This window comes from Bufo gargarizans, chromosome 6 (genome assembly GCF_014858855.1).
Source record: "Bufo gargarizans isolate SCDJY-AF-19 chromosome 6, ASM1485885v1, whole genome shotgun sequence".
Classification (NCBI taxonomy): domain Eukaryota; kingdom Metazoa; phylum Chordata; class Amphibia; order Anura; family Bufonidae; genus Bufo; species Bufo gargarizans.
Window position 1 is genome coordinate 51,654,519 of NC_058085.1, and position 25,612 is coordinate 51,680,130.

Here is a 25,612-nt window from a genome sequence, read left to right on the forward strand (position 1 = left end):
CCGGGAAGTGTTCGTGGTTCCTCGATGCGTGCTGTTGTCTGCAGCGCCCCTCGGATTCTTCGTTGGCTCTGGCGGGACTATGGTTCCTTCGCCTACTACCATTTCCTCCTCTTCGGATGCAGTGTGGTATGAGTCCTTCCTCTTGGCGCCCTCTACGCTTCGGTCTGATCTGCTACCAGGTTCGGGCCACTCTTCTCGGGAGGATCACCCAACTTCTCTTGGATGCTCGATTACCCAGGTCCGGAGGACCTCCACCTTGGGTTCTTCAGGGTATTTGCCTTCTGCGAGGCGGTGAACCGGGCGTCTCACAGTGTAGCAGGGTTCTGCTTTTGGGCTGTCCTATGGCTTCCCTGCTGCCCACTCCTCCTTTCGGTTGGAGGGTGTGATGCCGGCCTCTGTCTCGACTACCTTGTCTCGCCGGCTCTGTTTGGCTCCCCGTTCGGTACAGATCGCTCCGATGTGGCTTCTGCCCCGGCCAGGCTTCAGAGGCTGTCCCTTCACTGTCCTCCCCTCTGGGGGGAGCATGGTTGTTCATGTGGATGATTCCGGTGTTCCTTTGGTCTCGTACTGTCTCCCTTGTTCACACTGGCTGTATTAGCTGTGTGCCTCTTGCTGGGTCTACCGCGTTCTGTCCTCCCGCTGGGTGCAGATTGCGCTTCCGTTCTAGGCTATGGTCCTGCTGTAGACTTACCTTCTGGTAACTTGGGGGGACTGCCCTTCGGTCCAGATTGTCCTTAGATCTCCCACACCAGGACTGTAGATAGTCTTCCTGTGGTGGCTACATCAGCATGGACTTTAGCCTGTCTTGTCCTGGCATCTGGCGGATGCTGGGCGGACCCTTCGGTTCCCTTCCGTCTGTCCTTCTGCTCCCCCACTCCGGGTGGATACGGGACAACGTTGCTCGGAGGCCGACGGGACCAGTTTTGCCGACCCTTCTGCCCGTGTTACTGGTCTGCGCCTGGTCACATTGGGTTTTTACCCGCTTGCCCAGGTGACTCCAGCGGGCTCGCTACTGTTCGCTCCTGGCTGTGTTTCGTCCAGGATCTGTCGTTGGACTTAGGGGTTTTTGTCTGGGTGTCTGTGGGTAGCTGGGCATTCCCCACTCTGCCCTTCTCCTCCCCATGGTTCTGTCTTTCTCCAGTCCGGCCTGGACCTGGGACTGGGACTCTTTTGCTTGAAGTGTCAAGTGTCGGCGCTGTCCTTCCTCTTCCAGCGTTCCCTGGCCCTCGGGGCCTGTCCAGACCTTCTTCCTCGGAGTGGCTCTTTGGTTCCTCTGTACTGTCCTCCGGTACCGCCCTGGGAGCTGCATGCTGAGTTCTCGGCGCTCCAATCTTTCCCTTGGAGCAGTTACAGAAGTTCTCTCTACCTCTTCTGTCCTGTACGGTTGTTTCCGTAGCCGTCGTGTCTCGGACGGGTGCCTGAATGGCGGCCCTTCTTGTTCCGAGCCTTCTGTCTTTCCCCAGGTCAGGGTTGTTCTACATCCCATGTCTTCCTTCCTTCTGAAGGTGGTGTTTGCCTATATGTTGTTTGGGCTTTGCAGTTTTTGCTTGGAGATCTCCGACTCTTGTCGATGTTCGGTCTCTTGTGTTTCCAGGCGGTCCGTGCTTAGGGTTGACTGCCTCCGGGATGGCTTTTCTCAGCTTTATCAGATTGGCTATTGCTGAGGTTGCCGCACCAGGGGCAGGGGTCTGCCTTGATGTCACCATTCATTTCACCAGAGCGGTCGGTGCCTCCTGGGCCGGAGGCATTGGGCTTCGGCCATGCATTTGGGCAAGGTGGCCACTGGTCTTCCTTGCACGCCTTACCGAGTTCTGCAGGGGACTTACTCGGGCTTTGGCGGGTGCTGCCTTGGCCCGCCTGGGTGTGCGGGCGGCGGTTCCTGGATGCCTTCGGGTGCTTCGCCTTGGTGCTGTGGTCCCTCCCCTTTTGGACTGCTTTTGAACGTCCCAAGGTCTTCTGTGTCCCCCAAGGAAACTGGGCGAGAAAACGAGATTTTTGTATAACTTACCAGTAAAATCTCTTTCTCGCTCTTTCCTTGGGGGACACAGCACCCACCCATTCATTTGTTTTTCTCTACACGGTTTCCGAGTTTGTGTTACCCGTTGGGTAGTTGGCTTGTTGGTTCCACTTTTAGACTTTGCCTTTTTTCACTACTTGGACACGCAACTGGCAGTCTCTCTCTCCAGGCTGAGGGTATAGCTGTGGAGGAGGGGCTTAACAGCTTTCACTTAGTGTCACGCCTCCTATGGAGATGAGCTATACCCAAGGTCTTCTGTGTCCCCCAAGGAAAGAGCGAGAAAGAGATTTTACTGGTAAGTTATACAAAAATCTCGTTTTCCCTTCAGAGATGTCCCTCTGCTCTGTTGTACTGCATTGGCTGTTGCCAGAGGTGTTGGTAAAGGAGCAAGATGTACAGGAGGTTAAAGGTTCAACCCCAGATGGAAAGAAGTTTTGTATCCGGGTTCAAGAGGTTAGTTATTCTGTGTGAGTCTGATATCCAGACTATGTAAACTACACAGAAGATGCATATGAATGGGGAATACGTGTTTTCCTAGTGAGTTTCTCATTACAGGTTAAGGGCTCATGCACATGACCATGGTTTTTGCTTGCATCCTATCAGCATTTATTGCTGGTTGGATGCAGACCCATTCACTTCAGTTGGGTCGCAAAAGTTGCGGGCATCACAGTGTGCTGTCTGCATCCGTATGTCTGTCTCCTATACATTACACCGATGTTTGTGATGCAGCCTCTACCATACCCCTGGTTTTCCCCAGTTATCACATCAGGGCAAAACGTCTAAAAACTGTGTATTATAAAGTTATTTTTTAACACCCAAAAGCAGCCTCAACATAAAAGTGACATACAGTGCCTTCACTTCCTTTAGATATCGGTGTCAGATCTGTTGTCAGAAGGATCCATCCAAGCTATCGAGGTGGAAATTTTAAGCTCTCATTTACATGTTGTGGCTTCTTTACATCTGGCTGTCCTCAGCCGATTCAAGGTAAAAATGTATTTCAAGCAGGAGTCAAAAAGATTGTGTATATTGTTTATTATATATGAGAGACCCAAGTGTTGATTTCTGGGGACCTATTACTTATATACATGTTCTCAGTGTAGGATCAATGAGTCTTCTGTCCAGTGACTGGGCAGACGAGATTAAAGGGTTTGTCTCATCACAGACAATGGGGGCATATTGCTAGGATATGCCCCCATTGTCTTATAGGTGCGGGTTCCATTGCTGGGAACCGAACCTATATCTGGAACGGAGACCCGCAAGGTGGTGGCCGGAGGACTCCGATCTGACCACCACCAAGCGCGCTCCCCATTCACTTCTATGGCGCCGACGGAATTAGCCGAGCCAGCACTCTGCTATTTTCAGCAGCCCCATAGAAAATGAATGGAGGGCGGCTGCGCATGTGCAGTGCGCCCTCCCAACATTTTCAGGGCCCCTTCTCGATATAGGTGCGGGTCCCAGCTAGGGCTGCAGTAAACGATTATTTTAGAAATCGAGTATTCTATCGATTATTTTTTACGATTAATCGAGTATTCTAATAAGAAAAAATGAATTAATAGACTGTTTTCCTTTATAAAAACTCACCAGACCCCCTGCCATCAGTCCCCAACGCCCTTCGTTCTCCCCCAGTGCCATCAGCTCTCTCTCCTTGTGCCATCAGCTCAGCAGGGATAGTGCGCACAGTGATGTCACAGTGCAGGGATAGTGCGCACAGTGATGTCACAGTGCAGGGATAGTGCGCACAGTGATGTCACAGTGCAGGGATAGTGCGCACAGTGATGTCACAGTGCAGGGATATACCCACATCAGAAACTAAAAGGAAACAAAACCCAAACCACGCTGAACCAGCCACTAACGACAGGGGGTGCTCTAACACCCTATGCTGCCAATCATCAGCCCCTCTAAACAAGGCCAGTGAGCACTACTACCCCTATCATCCTCTGGCCATTCCGGCACAGGTGACACAGCTCTAACTAGAAGTCCATGCTCCACCCAACATTCCCGCTGTCACATGAGAAGAAAACAAAATTAAAAAAGCACATGATAAGCGGTGGTCTGTTACAAATTGTATGCTTTGGTGTCTAGCAGTGTGAAGTTGTGTTGCTATATAAGAGGCATACAGTATCTATAAACCCAAGAAATAAAATAAAAAAAAAAGGTGTTTTCTAGGGGGAGAAAAAAAAAGTTCCAGAATACCATAGGCTAGAAATGAAAAATAAGCATTGCTCGCCTTCACCAATTCCCAGACACTGCTGTTCTGGTGCCCGCTGCTCTCCACTTCCTGGTTCTGGCTTGACACACAGCGACGCAACCGTGGACCACCTTAGCCAGTAATTGCCTGAGTGGGAATTTCCTGTATGTTGAGCTGGGACTAGGGACCAGATGGGACCAAAGCATCAGAACAGCAGAGGTGGGGAGATTGTGAGAGTGAGTAAGGCTAGATTCACATCTCCTGTTCACTACAATGGGATCCGGCGGGTTTCCGGCATACAGTGTACTCTGGTAGTCTGCTCCTCTGTGGGAACAGACTACAGGAGTACGGTGGTAAACGTGTTATCATAGGGGTTCTCGTTCTCCGTGCTGGGACACACATGGTGAGCACTAATCACACAGTGCCCCTCCACACATGCAGCCACTTACCAGCCTTCCGCCGATAACCAGCAGCCAGCAGTTCTAATCTGTACCGCCACTCGCGCCCCGCCTCCTCCGCTGCCAGCCACTCAGCACACAGCGTCGGGTCATAGTGCGCGCTTACGTGCACTATGACCTGATGATGTGTCAGGATTCAGTACAGCGCGGTGCGGGCCAGCGGGTGACCACGGAGCGGTGAGCAATAGCAAGCGCTTCACTCCCGCTCCATGGTCACATGACACAAACGAATCCTCGATGCAAAAAATTTGCATCGAGGATTATTTTGTGTCGAATTACTCAATTAAATCGAGTAATCGTTTCAGCCCTAGTCCCAGCAGTTGGCCCCGCACCTGCAAGACCTCTGTGAGGAGACAACCCCTTTAATCCTACAGGCAGCTCATCTGCAGTTCATGCCTTTATGCAGGGATGTCCAACCTGCGGCCTTTCAGCTATTGCAAAACTACAACTCCCAGCATGCCCGGACAGCATACAGCATGTTGGGAGTCTTGAAACACATGGAGGGCCGCAGGTTGGGCATCTCTGCCTTTATGCATCATTTAATAGAGCCGTGGTGATTGGACCCGAGCAGGTGAGTTCATTTCTTATTGTATGTGGACCACATTCGAGTGTCAGACTGTGCTGGGACCCGTCCCTAACTGGTAACACCCAGAAGGATGCTTATTGCAGACTCCTGGCAGTTCATTCATACATTTCTAATGGGTATAATGGAGATATGGCTCATGAGTCATATGAATAGATGCTACCGAATTGTTATTTCACGGGGAATGCAAAGAGTTACTAAGCTGACATGTCAGGGGATTTTACAGGTCCTTAGAGATTAGTCTTCATTCTGTTTCAGTGATATTTCTCTTTCAGAAGACAAATGTAAAAGTTTTTTTTATTGGTCAGGCATAGCAGCTCATTAGTCATTCAACACTCTGGTGGTCTCATTTTATTTCCAAGATATTATTTCAAGATAAGCCAAACAGTGAGTGTCATTCCCCTGATCTGAATTTAGGGAAGATTCAGCAGCTGTTCGGTGCTCATGAGGTAAGTCACTTCTTATTTGTTACTGATTTAAAGCATTATTCACAGTATATACCGTAAATGTCTGATAGATGTGAACATTCGCCCAAGTCACTTTGTGTAAAGGACTTGGATTCGAAGACTTGCTTTTCTTCTTGAAGGTTATTCTCATCTCGGCATAGGATATGCCATTAAAGTGTGATAGGTACTGGTGCCACTGACCCCATCTCGCACTTGCTTTGAATGGAGAGATGGCCGGGCATGCGTGGTTCTGTCCATTCACTTCTATGGGAGGCCTAAAAATAGCTGAGTCAGCATGCAGTTTATTTTCGAAACTCCCCTGGAGGTGAAAGGAGAGAACCACACCTGTACGGCCAATTCTTTATCCACAGCAGCCCGGAGACGGGGGTCAGGGGGGATCTTTGTTCTTGAGATAGATGCCAGTCCCACTCCTGGCACTTGCACCTATCAGACATTTTTGGTGTATCTGTGCCATGATGGGATTAACCCTTTAAGAAAAAAAACTAGTGTTATAATTCAAGGCTTTTCATTACATTAACACATGAAACTCCTTGATGTTAAATATGTAAAGTAAAAATTTATTTGGAATATATATATAGAGATATATATATATATATATATATATATATATATATATATATATATATATATCTATATATATCTATCTATATCTCTATATCTATATATATATATCTATCTATATCTCTATATCTATATATCTATTAGTAGAAAATTAGTAGAAAAATTCCACGGCAACGCATTGCACCCGCACTGAATACAGACCCATTCACTTCAATGTGGCTGTTCAGATGAGCGGTGGTTTTCACGCATGTTCCATATTCTGCGTTTTTCATAGAAATGAATGGGTCTGCGTGAAAATCGCAAGCATCTGCAAGCAAATGCGGATGCAGTGCGATTTTCACGCATGGTTGCTAGGAGACTATGTAAGTCAACTTACTGTATTATTTTCCCTTATAACATGGTTATAAGGGAAAATAGAATTCTTAATACAGAATGCTTACTAAAAGTGGCTTGAGGGGTTAAAAAATAATAATAAATAACTCGCCTCATCCTTTTGTTCGCGCAGCCGGCATTTTCTTGTTTCTTCTTCTTTCAGGACCTGAAAAAGGACCTTTTGATGACGTTATCGTACTCACCACGTGGTGAGCCTGGTCACACTAGCACAGGTCCTGCTGAATGAAGATAGACCTGCACGTAGATTCAGCAGACCTGCGCTGACGTGACCACGCTCACCACGTGGTGAGCACGATTACGTCATCAATGGTCCTTTTGCAGGTCCTGAAAGAAGAAGAAACAAGAAAATGCCGGCTGCGCGAACAAAAGGATGAGGCGAGTTATTTATTATTATTTTTTAACCCCTCAAGCCACTTTTAGTAAGCATTCAGTGTTAAGAATTCTACTATTTTCCCTTATAACCATGTTATAAAGGGAAAATAATAAAATCTACAGAACACCTAACCCAAAACTGAACTTCAGTGAAGAAGTCCGGGTTCGGGTCTGGGTACCACATTCAGTTTTTTATCACACATGTGCAAAATGCATTGCACCCGCTCGATAAAAAAACTGAACAACGCAATCACAGTCAAAACTTACTGAAATTGCGTGCGCACTCGCGTGGGTTTCCCGCAATGCACACGCGACGCATCCGGAGCAAATCTGGGCCTCCCGAGTGAAAGAGGCCTTACTGGGACTTTTCTCAAGCAGTGACAAAATACAATGGTGCCATGTGCAACTATATTTCTCGTACTTTTTTCCATTGGGGGACACAGACCATGGGGTATAGCTTAGAGGTATTAGTAGGAGGGACACTATGCAAATGAAAGAGCTCCTCCTCCTCGGGCTATACCCCCCGACTCCACCAGGAGGAACTCAGTCTTTGCTTAGTGTCTGTCCAAGGAGGTGACGCTTACTCTTCTCCTGTTTGTTATTTTTTTCTGTTTTCAGATGGGGACGCAGGTCAGCATTGCGCTTTCCTGGCCCCCGTGGAGTGTCTGCCACCGTCTTTCGACGTGTCCTGGCTACCTCCCATCCCCCCACAGAAGAAAAGTGGATCCAGGCTCAACATGTCAGCTCTGGCATCCCACCAGCTGCTGGGACGCCTGCTGCCTACCCTCCTCCAGAGCACTGTTCTCCTGGATTGGAGTCAGAAGTCTGAAGAGGCGCATCCCTGCTGGTCTGGACATCGAGGGAGCATGCTGAGCAGATAAGTATTGCCCAGTCCCTCCCCCTCCCTCTGTGTCTGTTTGTCTGTGGCTACCTGGGTGAGCTTGAAGAAGGATCCTGATGGGGCACTTTCTTCATTTTGGCACTGGAGTACTGGCATCTCTTCCCCCTTAAACTGTGGGCTTCAGCGCTTCTCTCGTCGGGCCTTGGCTGCTGCGCTCTCTCAGCGCCCGCCGGCAGGCCGCTCCTCCATGGCCTCGTTAACCCCTGCTGCACCGCGCTTATTTTCGTGCATATTTTCGCGCGTGCGCTTATTTTCCGCGCATATTTTCGCACGCTTATTTCACACGCTTTTTTCGCGCCATAATGACGCGTTCGGGGGGGCGGAGCCTCGGCATGCCGCTCTGACTCTCCTTACATCGGAGACTCTGTTTGCTCACGGCCGTGCAGCTCCTCATCACTCTACTCCGTTTTGTTATTTTCTTTCTAGATGGGGACACAGGTCGGCATGGCGCCTTCCTGGTCCCCCGTGGAGTGCCCGCCGCCGTCCTTGGACGCTGCCTGGCTGCCTCCATTGCCCCCCAAAGAAGACAAGTGGATCCGGGCTCGACCTGCAGCTCCGGTATCCCACCAGCTACTGGGTCTCCTGCTGCCACCCTCCACCAGAACACTGCACTCCTGGACAAGGAGTCAGAAGCCTGAAGAGGTGCATCCCTGCTGGTCCTGGAGTCGAGGGAGAAGATCTGCAGGAGCAGATAAGTATTACCTGCATCCCTGCCTTACCCCCCTCCTCCACCCGTCCTCCACGTCCCTGGGAGCCTGCGGTCCCCGCTTGGGCATCTGCCATGTCCAGCGCGGCCGCTAAATTGGTCTTAGTCGCCAAGGCAACCATGTCCTTTAATCCTGTGGCGCTAACGACTCCATCTCTCTCAGTGGTCCCCACAGTGGGTGCCTGACTACAAAGAGGCAGCGTGAGCGGCAGCATCCCACCTCGGATGTCTCCGTCTCTCCACCCCCCTCACCTCGCCTGTGGCGCTTTCGGACTGCTCTTCCCCCTCCCTAGGGAGAGTAATCCGAAGGGGAATTATCCGGCTCGGACGAGCCAGGTCCTTTTTGGGGCATTTTCAAATCCTGTGACGCCAACCACCTCTCTAAGTGGTTTTCCACAGAAGACGCCCGACTACTAACAGGGAGCGTGAGCAGCAGCATCCCTCCTCGGATGGCTCCGGCCCCCCCCCCCTCGTCTAGAGGCGCGTTCGGGCGACTCTCCCCTCCCTTAGGGAGCGCAAGTCTGAAGGGGAATTTCCGGCTCTGATTAGGTCATGGAGCGGGACCCCTCGCCTAAGCTCTCCACCAGGGTGGCTGACTTAGTGGCGACTGTCCGAGACACCTTTATTCTCCGAGGGGATTCTCCTCCTTCCACTGGTCAGGAGTTCCCCCTTTTTCCGTCCAGGCAGTCGGAGACTACCATGTTCCCGGTCCATGAGGGATTTTTCCGCGGTCATGTCCAGGGCCTGGGGTAGTCTTAATAAGGTTCTCGACCACCCAGCGCATGAATATACTTTCCTTTCCCTGCTGACGGCGAGGAGAGGTGTCTCCTCCCCCTAAGGTGGATCCTCCGGTGGCCGGATTAGCCAATTATATGGCCCTTCCTGTCTTAGTCAGTTCCTCTTTCCAGGATGCTGTAGACAGACGCATAGATTCTCTTCCAGGTCCTTTTTTCGCTGGCAGCGCGTCCCTGTGACCTACCTTTCACTCAGCAGGGGTAGCCAGTGCTCTCTCGGTGTGGTTACAGCACCACCACCAGGAACTGGCGGTACGAGATGCGGCTACTGACACACTGGAGTTGGTTCTCCAGATGTCTCAGGCTTCTAAGATTCTTTGCGAAGCTTCTAGGGACATTGTTTCCCTCTTTGCCCGCAGGTTGGCCATCTCTGTCACTCAGCGCGAAGAGATCTGATTGAAGGTGTGGGACGCTGACGCCTCCACCAAGCGTTCCCTTGCTAATCTCCCCTTTGGGGTTTCCAGACCTTATGGGGATCAGCTGGACGAGTTCATCTCTGCATGCCTTTTGCCGTTTCTCATCTGGTAGGCCATCGCCTGCTTCCTCCGCCGGGGGTCTCAGGTCGCCCGCAAAGAGGCCTTCCTTTACACCAGCCTTCCCGGCACTAGAGGGCCCAGTCAGCCCGCCCTGCTGCTCCTAGGCCTATCACATGTCCCGATTGCGGAATCCCACCATCGATTCCTGCGCTTCGCCATTAAGGGTCGACACTGTCAGTTTGTCGCCCTTCCTTCGGGTTGGCGACCACCCCGCGGGTCCTTGCCACGGTCCTGGACCGCTCATGGCGCTTCTTCGTACCAGGGGCATTCCTTTGCTGCCCTATCGGGACGATATCCGGATAGAGGCCCCCCTCTCTACCGCAGACCAAGGACAGCGTCCGGATCACTGTTCAGACTCTGGAACGGTTCGGCTGGCTGGTAACTTTCCCAAACTCCTGCCTCTTCCCGTCCCAGAGGCTCTCCTTCCGGAGGATGATTTTGGACACCTCGGCTGCCAAAGTATTCTGCCAGCCTTCAAGTCCTCCCAGATCCAGGGGGCAGTGTCGCATCTGCTGCGCTCCCCGTGCCTCTCCATTCGGGAATACTTGCAGGTCCTGGGTCTTATGGTAGCCTTTTTCGAGGCCTTCCATATGCCCAGTTTCACACTCGCCTGGCGCAACAGGAGATCCTTTACCTTTCAGCGGGTTCGGGCAGCTCTCCCTTGGTGGCTGTTCCCAATGAACCTGAGGTCGGGGAGTTCCTTTCTCGCATTCTCCTGGACGATCGTCACCACCGATGCCAGCATCCTGGGTTGGGGGGGCGTTTTCCAGTCTCGCACGGTTCAAGGGATTTGGTCGGCGGCAGAGTCTCGCCTTCCAATCAACTTTCTGGAACTGAGGGCGATTTTTTCCGCTCTCTCTCTCCTATTGGACCTCTCTCCTTGCGGGCCTCCCAGTGCGGGTTCAAACGGGCAATGCCGCGGCCGTGGCCTATATCGACCATCAGGGCGGGACCCGCAGCCGGATGGTGATGCAGGAGGTGAAGAGAATTCTGACGTGGGCGGAGACGCACGTTCCGGTGTTGTCAGCAGTTTACATTCCAGGAGTGGACAACTGGACAGCGGACTTTCTAAGCCACAACAAGGTGGATCCAAGCGAGTGGTCACTGCATCCAGAAGGGTTCGAAGAAATCTGCCACAGATGGGACCGTCCGGATGTGGACTTAATGGCGTCCGGGTTCAACAACAAGATCCCAGTGGTCCTGGCTCGCGCCCGAGATCCGAAGGCGTACGGATGGATGCGCAGGTGTCTCCGTGGCAGGACTTCAGCCTCCTCTGTTTTCCTCTCCTACCAAAGGGTCTACGCCAGTTCGAGGCGGAAGGGAATCCGACCGTTCTCATCACCCCAGAGTGGCCTCGTCGCGCGTGGTTTTTCGGACGTGGCTCGGTTGCTGGCGGACGCCCCATGGTCTCTTCCCGACAGACAGGACCTACTGTCTCAGGGCCCGTTCTTCCACCAGAATTTACAGTCTCTTCGTTTACCGGCGTGACTGTTGAAACCGCCATCCTGATGAAGATGGGGTTCTCGGATTCAGTGGTTAGGACCATGATCAGTCCGGGGAAGTCTTCTTCCTCCCGGATTTACTATCGTACCTGGATGGCTTTCCTGTCCTTTTGTGAGGGTTCGGGGTTCCCTCCCCTTCGTTTTTCCATCTTGATGGTACTGTCTTTTCTTCAGTCTGGGCTTGTGCAGGGACTGTCGCTTAGTTCCCTGTAAGGTCAGGTTTCGGCGCGGGCCGTCAGAGGTCCCTTGCTCTTAAGGGTCCGGTGGTGACCTTTCTTCAGGGGGTGGCGCATTCGGTTCCCCGTATGTTCCCCCTTTGTCTCCTTGGGATCTCAATTTGGTTCTGCGCGCTCTGCAGTCGGCCCCCTTCGAGCCTTTGAGGAGGGTCTCTCTGACTGTTCTCATCTGGAAAGTGGTCTTCCTTGTGACCATAGCTTCTGATACAGCTACATAGCGTAGTGATTAAAGTTCTGGGCTATTATGCAGTGGCTGTGAGTTCACATCCCATCACGAGCTTTTAAGTCAGACTGGTGTCGAAGCTGGCCGCTCTTTCCTGTCAGGAGCCTTTCTGGTTTTCCACCAGGATTAAGTTGTGCTCCGTCCAGTCCCCTTCTTTTTGCCCAGGGTGGTCTCTCCCTTCCACCTTGATGAGGATCTTGTCCTGCCTTCCTTTTGTCCTTCTCCGGCTAACCCCAAGGAACGCACTCTGCATTCCCTGGATGTTGTACGGGTCCTGAAGGTGTATCTCGCGGCTACTGCTTCCGTCCGCCGTTCATGGCGCTCTGGATCTGCTTGGCTATTTCCGCGGCTTGTCGCGCTTGTGGTGGAGTTCCCCCGGCTAGGATTGCCGCTCACTCCACTAGGGCGGTGGGGGCTTCCTGGGCAAGACGCAATCGTGCCTCTGCGTCTCAGCTGTGTACGGCGGCCACCTGGTCGTCCTTGCATACCTTTGCAAATTTTTGTCAGTTGCATTCACTGGCCTCGGCTGATGCGGCTTTGGCCGCAGGGTTTTGCAGGCTGTGGTTCCTGTTTGACCGTTGGGCGTTCCTCCTGGCGGTGCTGATATTTTTTCCCACCCCATGGACTGCTTTTGGACGTCCCATGGTCTGTGTCCCCCAATGGAAAAAAGTACGAGAAAAGGAGATTTTTGTGAAACTCACCTGTAAAATCTTTTTCTCGTCTTTTCCATTGGGGGACACAGCTCCCACCCATTATTCCTGTTGCAGGAGGGGTCTTTAGTTCAGTTTTCTGTTTCTGGTTGGACCTTATGGCTTGGTCCGATGGTTTCCATGATTTTTTCTTGCTCCTTCTCCTACTGCTTGTGCAACGCCTGAGTTCCTCCTGGTGGAGTCGGGGGGTATAGCCCGAGGAGGAGGAGCTCTTTCATTTGCATAGTGTCCCTCCTACTAATACCTCTAAGCTATACCCCATGGTCTGTGTCCCCCAATGGAAAAGACGAGAAAAAGATTTTACAGGTGAGTTTCACAAAAATCTCCTTATACATCCCCACAGTAATTAATCATTGAACATAATTAGTGAATAAAGCACAATTCATGTACAGTACAGACCAAAAGTTTGGACACACCTTCTCATTTAAAGAGTTTTCTTTATTTTCATGACTATGGAAATTGTAGATTCACACTGAAGGCATCAAAACTATAAATTAACACGTGGAATTATATACATAACAAAAAAGTGTGAAACAACTGAAAATATGTCATATTCTAGGTTCTTCAAAGTAGCCACCTTTTGCTTTGATTACTGCTTTGCACACTCTTGGCATTCTCTTGATGAGCTTCAAGAGGTAATCACCTAAAATGGTTTTCACTTCACAGGTGTGCCCTGTCAGGTTTAATAAGTGGGATTTCTTGCCTTATAAATGGGGTTGGGACCATCAGTTGCGTTGTGCAGAAGTCAGGTGGATACACAGCTGATAGTCCCACTGAATAGACTGTTAGAATTTGTATTATGGCAAGAAAAAAGCAGCTAAGTAAAGAAAAACGAGTGGCCATCATTACTTTAAGAAATGAAGGTCAGTCACTCTGAAAAATTGGGAAAACTTTGAAAGTGTCCCCAAGTGCAGTCACAAAAACCATCAAGCGCTACAAAGAAACTGGCTCACATGCGGACCGCCCCAGGAAAGGAAGACCAAGAGTCACCTCGCTGTGGAGGATAAGTTCATCCGAGTCACCAATCGCAGGTTAACAGCAGCTCAGATTAGAGACCAGGTCAATGCCACACAGAGTTCTAGCAGCAGACACATCTCTAGAACAACTGTTAAGAGGAGACTGTGTGAATCAGGCCTTCATGGTAGAATATCTGCTAGGAAACCACTGCTAAGGACAGGCAACAAGCAGAAGAGACTTGTTTGGGCTAAAGAACACAAGGAATGGACATTAGACCAGTGGAAATCTGTGCTTTGGTCTGATGAGTCCAAATTTGAGATCTTTGGTTCCAAACACCGTGTCTTTGTGCGACGCAGAAAAGGTGAACGGATGGACTCTACATGCCTGGTTCCCACCGTGAAGCATGGAGGAGGAGGTGTGATGGTGTGGGGGTGCTTTGCTGGTGACACTGTTGGGGATTTATTCAAAATTGAAGGCATGAACTTAACAAGGTTTAGTTGGACCATCATTTATTTTTCAACAGGACAATGACCCCAAACACACCTCCAGGCTGTGTAAGGGCTATTTGACCATGAAGGAGAGTGATGGGGTGCTGCGCCAGATGACCTGGCCTCCACAGTCACCGGACCTGAACCCAATCGAGATGGTTTGGGGTGAGCTGGACCGCAGAGTGAATGCAAAAGGGCCAACAAGTGCTAAGCATCTCTCGGAACTCCTTCAAGACTGTTGGAAGACCATTTCAGGTGACTACCTCTTGAAGCTCATCAAGAGAATGCCAAGAGTGTGCAAAGCAGTAATCAAAGCAAAAGGTGGCTACTTTGAAGAACCTAGAATATGACATATTTTCAGTTGTTTCACACTGTTTTGTTATGTATATAATTCCACATTCATAGTTAATTCATAGTTTTGACGCCTTCAGTGTGAATCTACAATTTTCATAGTCATGAAAATAAAGAAAACTTTGAATGAGAAGGTGTGTCCAAACTTTTGGTCTGTACTGTACACAAGTGATAATAAAGCATAATCTATCATCAAAATTCATATAAGTAATTCATGATAATTCATTTGTGCTATTATACATAATTATTAGTGATTAAAATGCCCAACAGTTGTGTAGACACAGGTGTAAGTTAAAAACAAAATACACTGAACAAAAATATAAACGCAACACTTTCGGTTTTGCTCCCATTTTGCATGAGCTGAACTCATACACAAAAGACCCATTACTGTAAAATATTGTTCACAAATTTGTCTAAATCTGTGTTAGTGAGCACTTCTCCTTTGCCGAGATAATCCATCCCACCTCACAGGTGTGGCATATCAAGGTGCTGATTAGACAGCATGAATATTGCACAGTAGCTGTGAAAAGTTGCACAATATTGTCAGGAACTGGAACACGCTGCTATATACACCGATCCAGAGCATCCCAAACTTGCTCAATGGGTGACATGTCCGGTGAGTATGCTGGCCATGCAAGAACTGGGATGTTTTCAGCTTCTAGGAATTGTGTACAGATCCTTGCAATATGGGGCCGTGCATTATCATGCTGCAACATGAGGTGATGGTCGTGGATGAATCGCACAACAATGGGCCTCATGATCTTGTCACGGTATCTCTGTGCATTCAAAATGCCATCAATAGAATGCACCTGTGTTCGTTGTCCATAACATATGCCTGCCCATACAATAACCCCACCACCACCATGGGCCACTCGATCCACAACGTTGACGTCAGCAAACCGCTCACCCACACGACGCCACACACGCTGTCTACCATCTGCCCTGAACAGTGAAAATTGGGACTCATCCGTGAACAGAACGTCTCTCCAATGTGCCAGACGCCATCAAATGTGAGCATTTGCCCACTCAAGTTACGACGACGAACTGCAGTCTAGTCCAGACCCCGATGAGGACAACGAGCATGCAGATGAGCTTCCCTGAGAGGGTTTCTGACAGTTTAAGCAGAAATTCTTTGGTTATGCAAACCGATTGTTGCTGCAGCTGTCCGGTGGCTGGTCTCAGACGATCACAGAGGTGAACATGCTGGATGTGTAGGTCCTGGGCTGGTGTGGTTACACATGGTCTGCGGTTGCGAGGCCGGTTGGATGTACTGCCAAATTCTCTGAAACTCCTTTGGAGACGGCTTATGGTAAAGAAATGAACATTCATTGCACGGGCAACAGCTCAAGTAGACATTCCTGCAGTCAGCATGCCAACTGCACGCTCCCTCAAACGTTGCGACATCTGTGGGATTGTGCTGTGTGATATTGTGGGCAGTCTAAGGCACACCTGTGCAATATTCATGCTGTCTAATCAGCACCTTGACATGCCACATCTGTGAGGTGGGATGGATTATCTCGGCAAAGGAGAAGTGCTCACTAACACAGATTTAGACAGATTTGTGAACAATATTTGACAGTAATGGGTCTTTTGTGTATGTAGAAAATGGTTCAGATCTTTGAGTTTAGCTCAAGCTAAACTGAAAGTGTTGTGTTTATATTTTTGTTCAGTGTAGATAAGGAAACCACAAACCAGCATGGACCCGCTGTACGTGTATTCAGCATGATATACTATGCACTGCGCATGCACTCAAGGTGCCAGTGTTTCCCTATAAAGCGCATTACCCAGCAGCCCGGCGAAACCCGCATGTTGTTGCGTGTCGCCGGGTCACGTGGTCACGCCCCACATGGAATGCACCTTGAGCCGCAAGCGTCACCATGGTAATACAGTCAACTTAAACGTGACTGTTTAATTCAGAGACCATTTAAAAAATTACAGAAAAAAAGCAGGATTAATTAACAGCCTAATAGGGGAACAGAATGAGATGTTAGATCTGCAAGTCATAGTTAAATTGGAGATTCCACATATCTCGCTGCATCTTCCACTGCACACGAGACATACCGGAGGGCCGATGCTGCTGCTCGGTATCTGCATCACAGACACCAAACACATTCGCAGCAAACCACAAGCTCCTATCACATGACACAATTACCTTATGTTACATGAGGCAGGATGACCGAGGGGCTCAATACAGACCTCATGTCGGAAAAAACGGCATTTGAACATCTTATGTAGTACCCGATATTAATTGTAGAACCAGAGTATTATTTTCATAGTACATAAAGATCCAACATCCCATGCATTATACCCACACTGGAAATTTTTCTCTGAAATACTATTGTCATTGCAGTAGAAAGAAAACATAGTAACTCTGAAAAGTAATTTTCTGTCATAAAATAATCAACATAATAAAATAATCTGCAAAAGAGGGTCGATACTGGTTTCACACCTTTATCCCTTTTTTTTTTTTTTATATACAAATATAGCACCAAAGAGAGCCCAAGAGCAAGCTTGGGCAGAAATAATCATCAGGGGAATTATTAGGAAAAAATCCAGGGTATAAAATCCACATTTAATTCATTGGGTCTGAGAGTATTTAATTGATAAATCGAGTGGATTTCCCATGTTGTTTTTTATATATATATATATATATATATATATATATATATAAAAAAAGAGACCCCCTGTTGCTCCCTTACGGGTTAGTGATATGATCAATCAACATACATTTCAGATCCCCTTCTTTGTGCCCAAGTTCCGAAAATTGTTTATAAACTGGCAGGTCCATATATATAGTTAGTGGTGATGTGAACAGTTAAATGTGTGAGAAAGTCCCCGAAGTGGTGTATATCTCACCCAGGTTCCTCAACTGGGTGACAAACATAGTAGCTGAAGCTGTTTTTCTTTAGTAGTTCATGGGCTGCATTTTATTGGACTGGGGAAGGTAGGCTTGGTAGTGGGACCTCCCCAGTTCACCCCATTCCAGGGCCTGTTTTCCCCTAAGCCTGAGGGATCTCCAGGTGTCATCTGGGCAGAGGTGTAACTACCATAACTGCAGACCATGCGACTGCTATGGGGCCCAGGACAAGAGGGGGCCTAATCTTGAGATTATCTCCTCTTCTACTGGAGGTAAAAACTTGGTCTGGACTCTCGAGGAACAACTTTTAGCAAATGAAGCAGTGGAAAAATGGCCTGGTTTGATCCTTGTGTGGGGGGCCTGGTTTGATCCTTGCTATGGGGCCCTTACTTCTCTATGTACGCCACTGCATCTGGGATTGTTAAGGGGAAATAAAAACCTGTCCCAGGCTGTCAGTCTGAGAGAGAGAGAGAAGACTTTTGAACAGAGTGCTGCTGAGGCTCTGAGTGTGGTCTCAGCCGGGCTAGGCTAAGGGGCCACGAGGCTGGGAGATAGCCTGGAATTTGTGGGACGTGTATTTGCTACAGCCTGGAGGCTGCTGGAATATTGGGCTGAGAAAGCCGCACCTGAAGCAGTGTGTGAACTGTGATGTATAGGTGAGTCAGAGAGACATGTCATATTTGTTTAGTTAGTGCCTAGACGGGCAGGTATTTCTTTTGCTTTGTTTGTGCTGGTGTGTAAAGACTGCCAAATAGATGCACCGTTTGGACCTTAAACCTGGTGTCCGTGAAGATGTATGTGAGTACTAACCCCTGAGAGAGAGCAATCCCTGACAATATATATATATATATATATATATATATATATACTCTTCCATGTGATTGCTTCTTAACCCCTTCCCGACCGCCATACGGCTATTTACGTCAGTGGTTGGGACTTTAAAGACGGCACCCGCTCTGCTCAGGTTTCATACAGCAGGCACCTGCGGCTAATGTAAGGCCGATCGCGGACATTTAACACTTCAGATGCCGTGGTCAGTCCTGGCCACGGGCATCAAAATGCTGAAAACCCGGAAGCACGCACTTCTGGGTGTGCACCAGCTCCCCGCAGCAGTGATCAGGTGAGCCGGAGTGTGTTTGCAGCAGCCCCTGTCTTCCTGTGAGACAGGAGGCTGCTGCATAGTAATTTCTTTGGAGCCCCTGCATGTAGCAGGGCTCCATAGAAATACTGTGAAATTCTCACAGACTCCAGTGCTAATCTGCTGAACCCGCTGATGTTGTACTGAGGCCGTATCCTGGCTCAGCCAAGCGTGCATATGTATAAAGGGATCGGGTAATAGTCTGACAGCTCTCTTGTGTACGGCCGGCCTTATTCACATGCAGATATTCTCACAAATCATGGTTTGCATAGGCATGGCACTGTGTATAGACTGAGAATGGGACACAAGGTAGAGCATTGGCAAGGAGGGGTCACGCTTCTTATGTAATGCACCTCTAAAACTCATTTTGACGGTCCACTAGCCAAAAATTAACAACATTTTGCAACCTGAACCTCATCAGGTATATAGTCCTTGTCTGGACAAGATTATTTCCATGATAGGTTCCCTTTTAAAATGACTTTATCACTACAATTTCCTACAAAATAAATATAGGAAATAGTAAGGGGTCATGTGTTTTCACTTAAAAAAATGGCTTGATAGTGAGACTCAGAGGTTTGTAGGAACCCCAGGCAGAGAGTTGCTGGGGTCCTGGGTTCAGCTCTGACCAAGGGCAACCTATGCATGGAGTATGTATGTTCTCCCTGTGTTTTCTGTGGATTCCTCTGGATATTACTGATAGATTAATTTGAAATTCAGATTGTGAGAGATAACAATCCGTGTACGTTGGCACTATATAAATTAATACAATAAATACGTAGGGTTGCTTATTTTTCATTTGAATGAAGTAAAATAGATCTCCTTTCTTTCGCCATTTACAAACTTAAGGTGGTAGACAGTTGAGGGCCTGGAGAAAAATTATCAGGAGTAAATGAGTTTACTTAGATTTGAATATTGGTGTTAGAAATTGGAAGTCAATAATCTGATTACAAATCCTCTGATTAGTTTCATTCTTCTTTCTCAGCTTTTAATAAAAGAAGTGAAGAACCTGAGAGAGCGCCTGGGTATGGATGAAGAAATTATCTCTAGTGCAGCTGCCCAGAGACTCCTTGATATCTACAGAGACTTGCGTGATCCAGGCCTTCTCTTCGTATGAGTCTGAATGTAATCTTCATTCCTTTACTGAGGAGGAAAGCTGCTTCAGGAGATCTCAGGATCAGATAGGTAACTGAGATTAGATGGGACTTCCAGGCTAGAAATGTGAGCGCTGTCTGATGTAGATGTTTCTATTAAATGTTATTAAAGGACGCTCTGCTTCATCAATTTCTCATAAATGAAACAAACCTGTCCTCGTCCTGAGTATTACTTAGCATAGTGTAAACAGCAATACAATGCAACACTTAGGAATTCTTATTAGAGATAACTCAAGCAAAACAATAGCTGATCTTGGGAAGACTACAAAAAATACTGCAGAGCCTCATTTAAGCGTCTCAACACCGCAATCCAAAGTGGAAAGCTCCCTGGGAAACAGTAATATGCCAAATAACCTCCGAACCCCAGTGAAAGCCAGATATTCCTCTAGGGAAGGAAAACCAAGCAAAGGGGTGTCCTCGTTTATAGTCCTCATATTAAGTAGTCCCTATGTCAAAATATAATTACAAGCCTTAAGGATGTGATAAGGGAAAAAACTTAAACCAGTTATCCATCTACGGTCAGCAGTTTTGGGGTGTTGCCCCTCATCATTGTGGGGTAGGATTCTGGCTAACCGGAAGCAATACCTAGGAGACTACTCACAATAGCTGATCTTAAGGAGACCAGCTACAAAAAATTATAGCTAGACTTCAGGTTTAGGGCTGTATTAGATGTGCGGAGGGTCATCCAGATCACTGCTAATAAGCGTTCGTAGAAACGCTCGTTAGTGATGATCTGACTGTGTAAAAGTATTACTAGATGAGCGAGCAAACATCGGCTAATCACAATTTTTATGCATGCTAAAAAATGGTTTGCCGGCTGCAGATCGTGCCATCTAATCACACTCTGCTGACGGCTGATAATGATATTATGTAAAGGGACGAGCTATGGCATTACCCATTCCTCCTCCCCATACTGTGGAGGAGATCGCTGCATCTAATAGCAGCGGTCTACTTCACCGACAATCAGGTGATTATCTGAAAGGAATGCTTCCTTCCTGACAATCATCAGCTACATCTGCAGGTCTAATACAGCCCTTAGGTTACATTCACACGATGTGAAAAATAAACCAGCAAAAACTGCAAAAGGGTCAGTTTTCAATATCCGTTTTTTCACAGAAACATTGAAAACACCCCCCTTGAAAACTGACAAAATAGGACATGTACTAATTTTTGATGGCCATGATTTACCATTCATTCCATAGCACTGTACATATGATAAGGGCTGCACATACATAATACAGACAATCGCACTAATCATAAACAAAACTAGTTACAGACTGGTACAGAAGGAGAGAGGTTCCTGCCCGTGAGGGCTTACAATCTACATGGTATGTGAGAAGGACACAGTAGGTGCGGGTGAAACTGGTTGTAGGCTTGTCTGAAGTGGTGAGTTTTCAGGTTTCTTTTGAAGGATTCCACTGTAGGTGATAGTCTGATATGTTAGGGTAGGGAGTTCCAGAGTATGGGGGATGCACGGGAGAAATCTTGGAGGAGATAGTGGGAAGAGGTGATAAGAGGAGAGAAGGAGGTCTTTTGAGGATCGGAGAGTGCGTGTGGGGGTGTATCTGGAAAGTAGCTCAGAGATGTAGGGAGGGGACAGGTTATGGACGGCCTTGTATGTATTTGTTAGTACTTTGAAGTGAATTCGCTGGGCAATGGGGAGCCAGTAAAGGGATTGGCAGAGGGGGAGAGGCAGAGGAGTAATAGGGTGAGAGGTGGATTAGTCGGGCAGCAGAGTTGAGGATAGATTGGAGGGGTGCGAGAGTGCTAGATGGAAGGCCACAGAGGAGAATGTTGCAGTAGTCTAGGCGGGAGATAATGAGGGCACGTACAAGCATTTTCGCAGATTCAAAGTTAAGGAAAGCGCGGATGCGGGAGATGTTTTTGAGTTGGAGGCGACAGGTGGTGTAAATGGCTTGGATGTGCGGTCTGAAGGAGAGGGCAGAATCCAGAGAGAGGAGTGGGGGGGGGGGGGGGGGGGGGGGGGGTTTTGTCTGGACCAGATTTGTGTGTCATCAGCATAAGAGTGATACTGAAAGCCATGGGACTCTACGCGCTGTCCCAGGCCAAAAGTGTAGATGGAGAAGAGCAGGGGTCCTAGGACAGAGCCTTGCGGGACACAAACAGAGAGGGAACGAAACAAGGAGGTGGTGCGGGAGTGGGAAACACAAAATGTCCGTTCTGTGAGGTATGATGTGATCCAGGAGAGGGCCAGGTCAGTGATGCCAAGAGATAAGAGAGTTTGCAACAGAAGGGAGTGGTCAACAGTGTCGAAGGCAGAGGACAGGTTAAGGAGGACAGAGTATTGTTTCTTGGTTTTGGCTGTTAGTAGGGCATTGGTGACTTTGGTAAGGGCTGTCTCAGTCGAGTGGTGGGTTCGGAAGCCAGATTGTAGGCGGTCAAAGAGGGAGCAGGGGGATAGGTGAGAGGACAGTTCAGAATGGACATGTTGTTCAATAGCTTTAAGGCAAACGGAAGAAGTGATATGGGGCGATAACTGGACAAAGCAGATGGGTCAAGTGAAGGCTTTTTGAGGATGGGTGTGATGGTAGCATGTTTAAAAGCAGAGGGTAAGACACCAGAGGTTAGTGGTAGGTTGAAGAGATGAGTTAGGGCTGGGATAAACACTGTGGTGAGGTTAGTGATGAGGTGGGATGGGACTGGGTCAAGTGCACAGGTGGTGAGATATGATCTGGAGAGTAGAGTGGAGAGTTTTTTTTTTTTTCTGTAATGGTGGAGAAGCTTTCTCTGATGTTGACTATCTTTTGTTTGAAGTATTTGTCCTCGGCCGAGATGAGAGGAGAGGGTGGGGGCGCTGGGGGACGGAGAAGGGAGTTAAAGGGAACCTGTTAGCAGTTTTATGGTGTCCTAACTAAGGGCAACATAAATAAGTGACTGATTCGCTTAGCAAAATGCTGGGTCACTTTCTTTAATTGACCCAGTCAATCTGCCAACATCTTGTATTGAAAAGCTCCAGATGATAATGATGAGTCCTGAATATTCATGAGCTCCTGACTCTCCCCGCCCACCTGCTGCTGAATGACAGTTTTTTTTCCATATGAATCAGCAGCAGGTGGGCAGGGGAGTGGCTATAGCTCTGAATTAAATATATGCTGGACTCAATGACATCACGCCGGACTCGAATCAGCTCATTAGCATGTGGCATCTTTCTGTGTATATTATGAGGTAACCATCTGTCACACCAGTAAGTGAATACATCTAAGGTACTTTTTAGTAGTTAATGATTGTATATAATTAGTTAGATTATAATCAAATATCCACATGACAGGTTCCCTTTAAGTGTTAAAAAGTTGTTTAGAGCTGTGAGCCAGGGAAGATATGAGAGATGAGAATTAGGCCTGTTTTGCATCAGCGAGTGAGGATTTGAATATATGGAGAGATTGTTTGTATGCGGTGAAATGATCTTTAGAATGGAATTTCTTCCATTGCCGCTCAGCAGCCCTGGAAGCTTGTCTGAGTTTTTGGGTCAGGTTGGTGTGCCAGGGTTGTCTGTTAATTTTTCGGGTTTTGTTATGTGTGAGGGGGGCAACAGTGTCCAGAGCTGTACTTATTGTAAAGTCGTATAGGGTGGTGGCAGCATCTGGGTCTTGGAGGGAACAGATGGTAGAGAGTGGGAGAGAAGAGTCAGAAAGCAAGCGAAAGTCGAGATGTTTAAGGTTCCTGCGGGGGTGTGCTAGTGTGTGGACCGGGGGAGCAGCAGAAGAGACGAGTTAAGAGAAAGTGAGTAGGTTGTGGTCGGATAGGGGGAGAGGCGAATTAGAAAAGTTAGATGGGGAGCAGAGGCGGGTAAAGATAAGATCCAGAGTGTGACCATCTTTGTGGGTGGGAGCTGAAGACCACTGTGATAGACCGAAGGAGTAAGAGAGTGATGGGAGTGAAAGGCGGCTGAGTGGCAGGTGTCAATAGGGATGTTAAAGTCACCCATGATAGTGGGGATGTCGGCAGAAAGAAAGTGTAGTAGCCAGGTGTTAAAGTGGTCAAGAAAGATGGTGGTTGGGCCTGGGGGGCGGTAAATGACCGCTACTTGAAGGTTGGAGGGAGAGTAGATGCGAACAGCGTGTACTTAAAATGAGGTGAGCGTAATGGAGGGTGGCAGTGGAGTTGGGCTGTAGGAGCAGGTGTCTGATAGGAGAAGACCCACTCCTCTACTATCGTTTGCAGTCGGGGCAGGGTGTGTGAGTGATTTGAAATCCACTATAAGAGAGTGCAGCAGGGGAGGAGGTGTCAGAGGGTGTCAGCCATGTTTCTGTGAGACCCAGAAAGGAAAGTTTTTGAAAGATAAAAAGTTCATGTACCCTTAGGTTGTCCAGATCCTTACATTTTTTTTTATATACTAATAGCTTACAATGCTATAAAATAAATACTTATTTAACATCCCCTGCTGCTGTGCCAATGCTTGATCCGGTGGTCACCAGTCTGATTAAAAGCATTGGTTGTGAGACACAGAAAGCGTTGACCGGACGCTAGTTAAGTGAGTATTGCTCCTTTTGTTATTTTATAGCATTGTGAGCATTTATCATGGGGCTGAACAGCCCTTTTAATATCCTTTTAAATGGGTTTGATGCCCCTTAGAGGGGTTCTCTGCTTGTTCAGTATTCTCCTGCTCCGACCCCCAGTAAAAAGATTTAATCTGTAAGGAAACCTGGAAACAAGTATCTGATTGCTAGGCCCCCCAGCCATTAATTAGAAGCTGGGTCCTATGTTCCCCCGTGAATGGAGTGGCAGTCCAGCATACGTGCAGCCTGTTCATTCATCTCTGAAAAGAAAAGCAGAGTACAGTGTTCAGCTATCTCAGTTGCATTTTGGGACAACTCCTTTAAGTGAATGTGTTTGCGCTGCAATAACAGAAACAGCCCATGGACACGATTTCTGGTAAGATGAAAAGAACATACCATTTTTCTGCTCTTTATACAATCTTTTTAAAACCACTTTTGATCTATGATCTCTTTGCCCTTTTATACCCATCAGGGTGTTTTCACACATCGGTGGTCATATCACATTAGACGCTTTGTGGTTGGTGCGAGCAGTCTGGGTCACTTATGGCATCACAAAGCCGGGAATGATGGCAGATTGGTAAATTGGATTCATGATTATATTGGATGCGTCCTTTCACACTAAGTGGTGTCTTTAGCTGGATTTGGTAAATAGCATAATTGTTGTGATTGAGCCTGAAAATTAGCCTGTTTCCTGTGGAGCAAAGAACAATTTTCTTTGCACTCAGCATTGTAGTTAACACTGCGGATAATTCAAATAAAAGCTCTAGAAATGTCAGAGAAGGCAGCCGTTTAATGGTTTTATTGCAGATACCCTGCATTTATCAACATTATGGAAGTTTGCAGGAGAGTAGGGTTCTCCTCAGGGTAGAACACAAGCATGAATGTGGTGAGGCTCTTCAGCACTTTAAAAGTTTGTATGAAATCTGAGAAACATGGCTGCTGGCCTCTGGAAACAGCCACATTCATGTCTTTAGGCTACAGATTCGGTTATATCTGATGGCTTGACTATAGATGATGGACTTTTTAATATGTTTGGGGTGGAAGCTGTCCCATTTGAGGTATGTAGGTCGATCAATAGGTTTTCGATACAGGGATGTCTGTATTAAGCCGTCTTGGAAGTTTTATGGTGGTGTCCAGAAAGCTGACTTCTGTGTGTGAATAGTTGAGGTTCAGGGTTTATGGTGGGATGGAATTTGTTGAATTGTTCATGATATTTTATCAGTTCATGTTCAGAGTCGGTCCAGATTATTAGGATGTCATCAATGAAATGGAATTAAGTTAAGGGGTTTTTGGGGCAGGATACCAAAGTCATTTTCCAGTTTTGCCATGAAGAGATTTGCATATTGCAGTGCAATATGTCAGTCTACATTCCCATGGCGGTTTACATGCCCATGGCTGAGTGACCTGACACATGGGACTTGATTGCATTAAACTGGATGTTGATGTGGGGAGATCCAAGAGCTGCGGCTGCCCGCGGAGAGCAAAGGAACCGGAATCCAGTGGCAG

General features: G+C 47.9%; 1 protein-coding gene across 10 annotated transcripts in view; it reads left to right on the top strand.

Moving 5' to 3' along the window:
* Window positions 1–25,612, top strand: part of FAAP100 (FA core complex associated protein 100) — a 136,707-nt gene that overhangs the window by 70,676 nt on the left and 40,419 nt on the right. For 9 of the 10 annotated variants that reach the window (XM_044300086.1, XM_044300091.1, XM_044300088.1 and 6 more), the window contains 4 exons: window positions 2,346–2,470; window positions 2,885–3,001; window positions 5,609–5,695; window positions 19,421–19,620. In XM_044300086.1, coding sequence (XP_044156021.1) covers window positions 2,346–2,470; window positions 2,885–3,001; window positions 5,609–5,695; window positions 19,421–19,552 — 461 coding nt within the window. In that variant the 3' untranslated portion in view covers window positions 19,553–19,620. Of the gene's footprint in view, window positions 1–2,345; window positions 2,471–2,884; window positions 3,002–5,608; window positions 5,696–19,420; window positions 19,621–25,612 lie in introns of those variants that run through there. The other variant, XM_044300095.1, reaches the window with a different exon arrangement.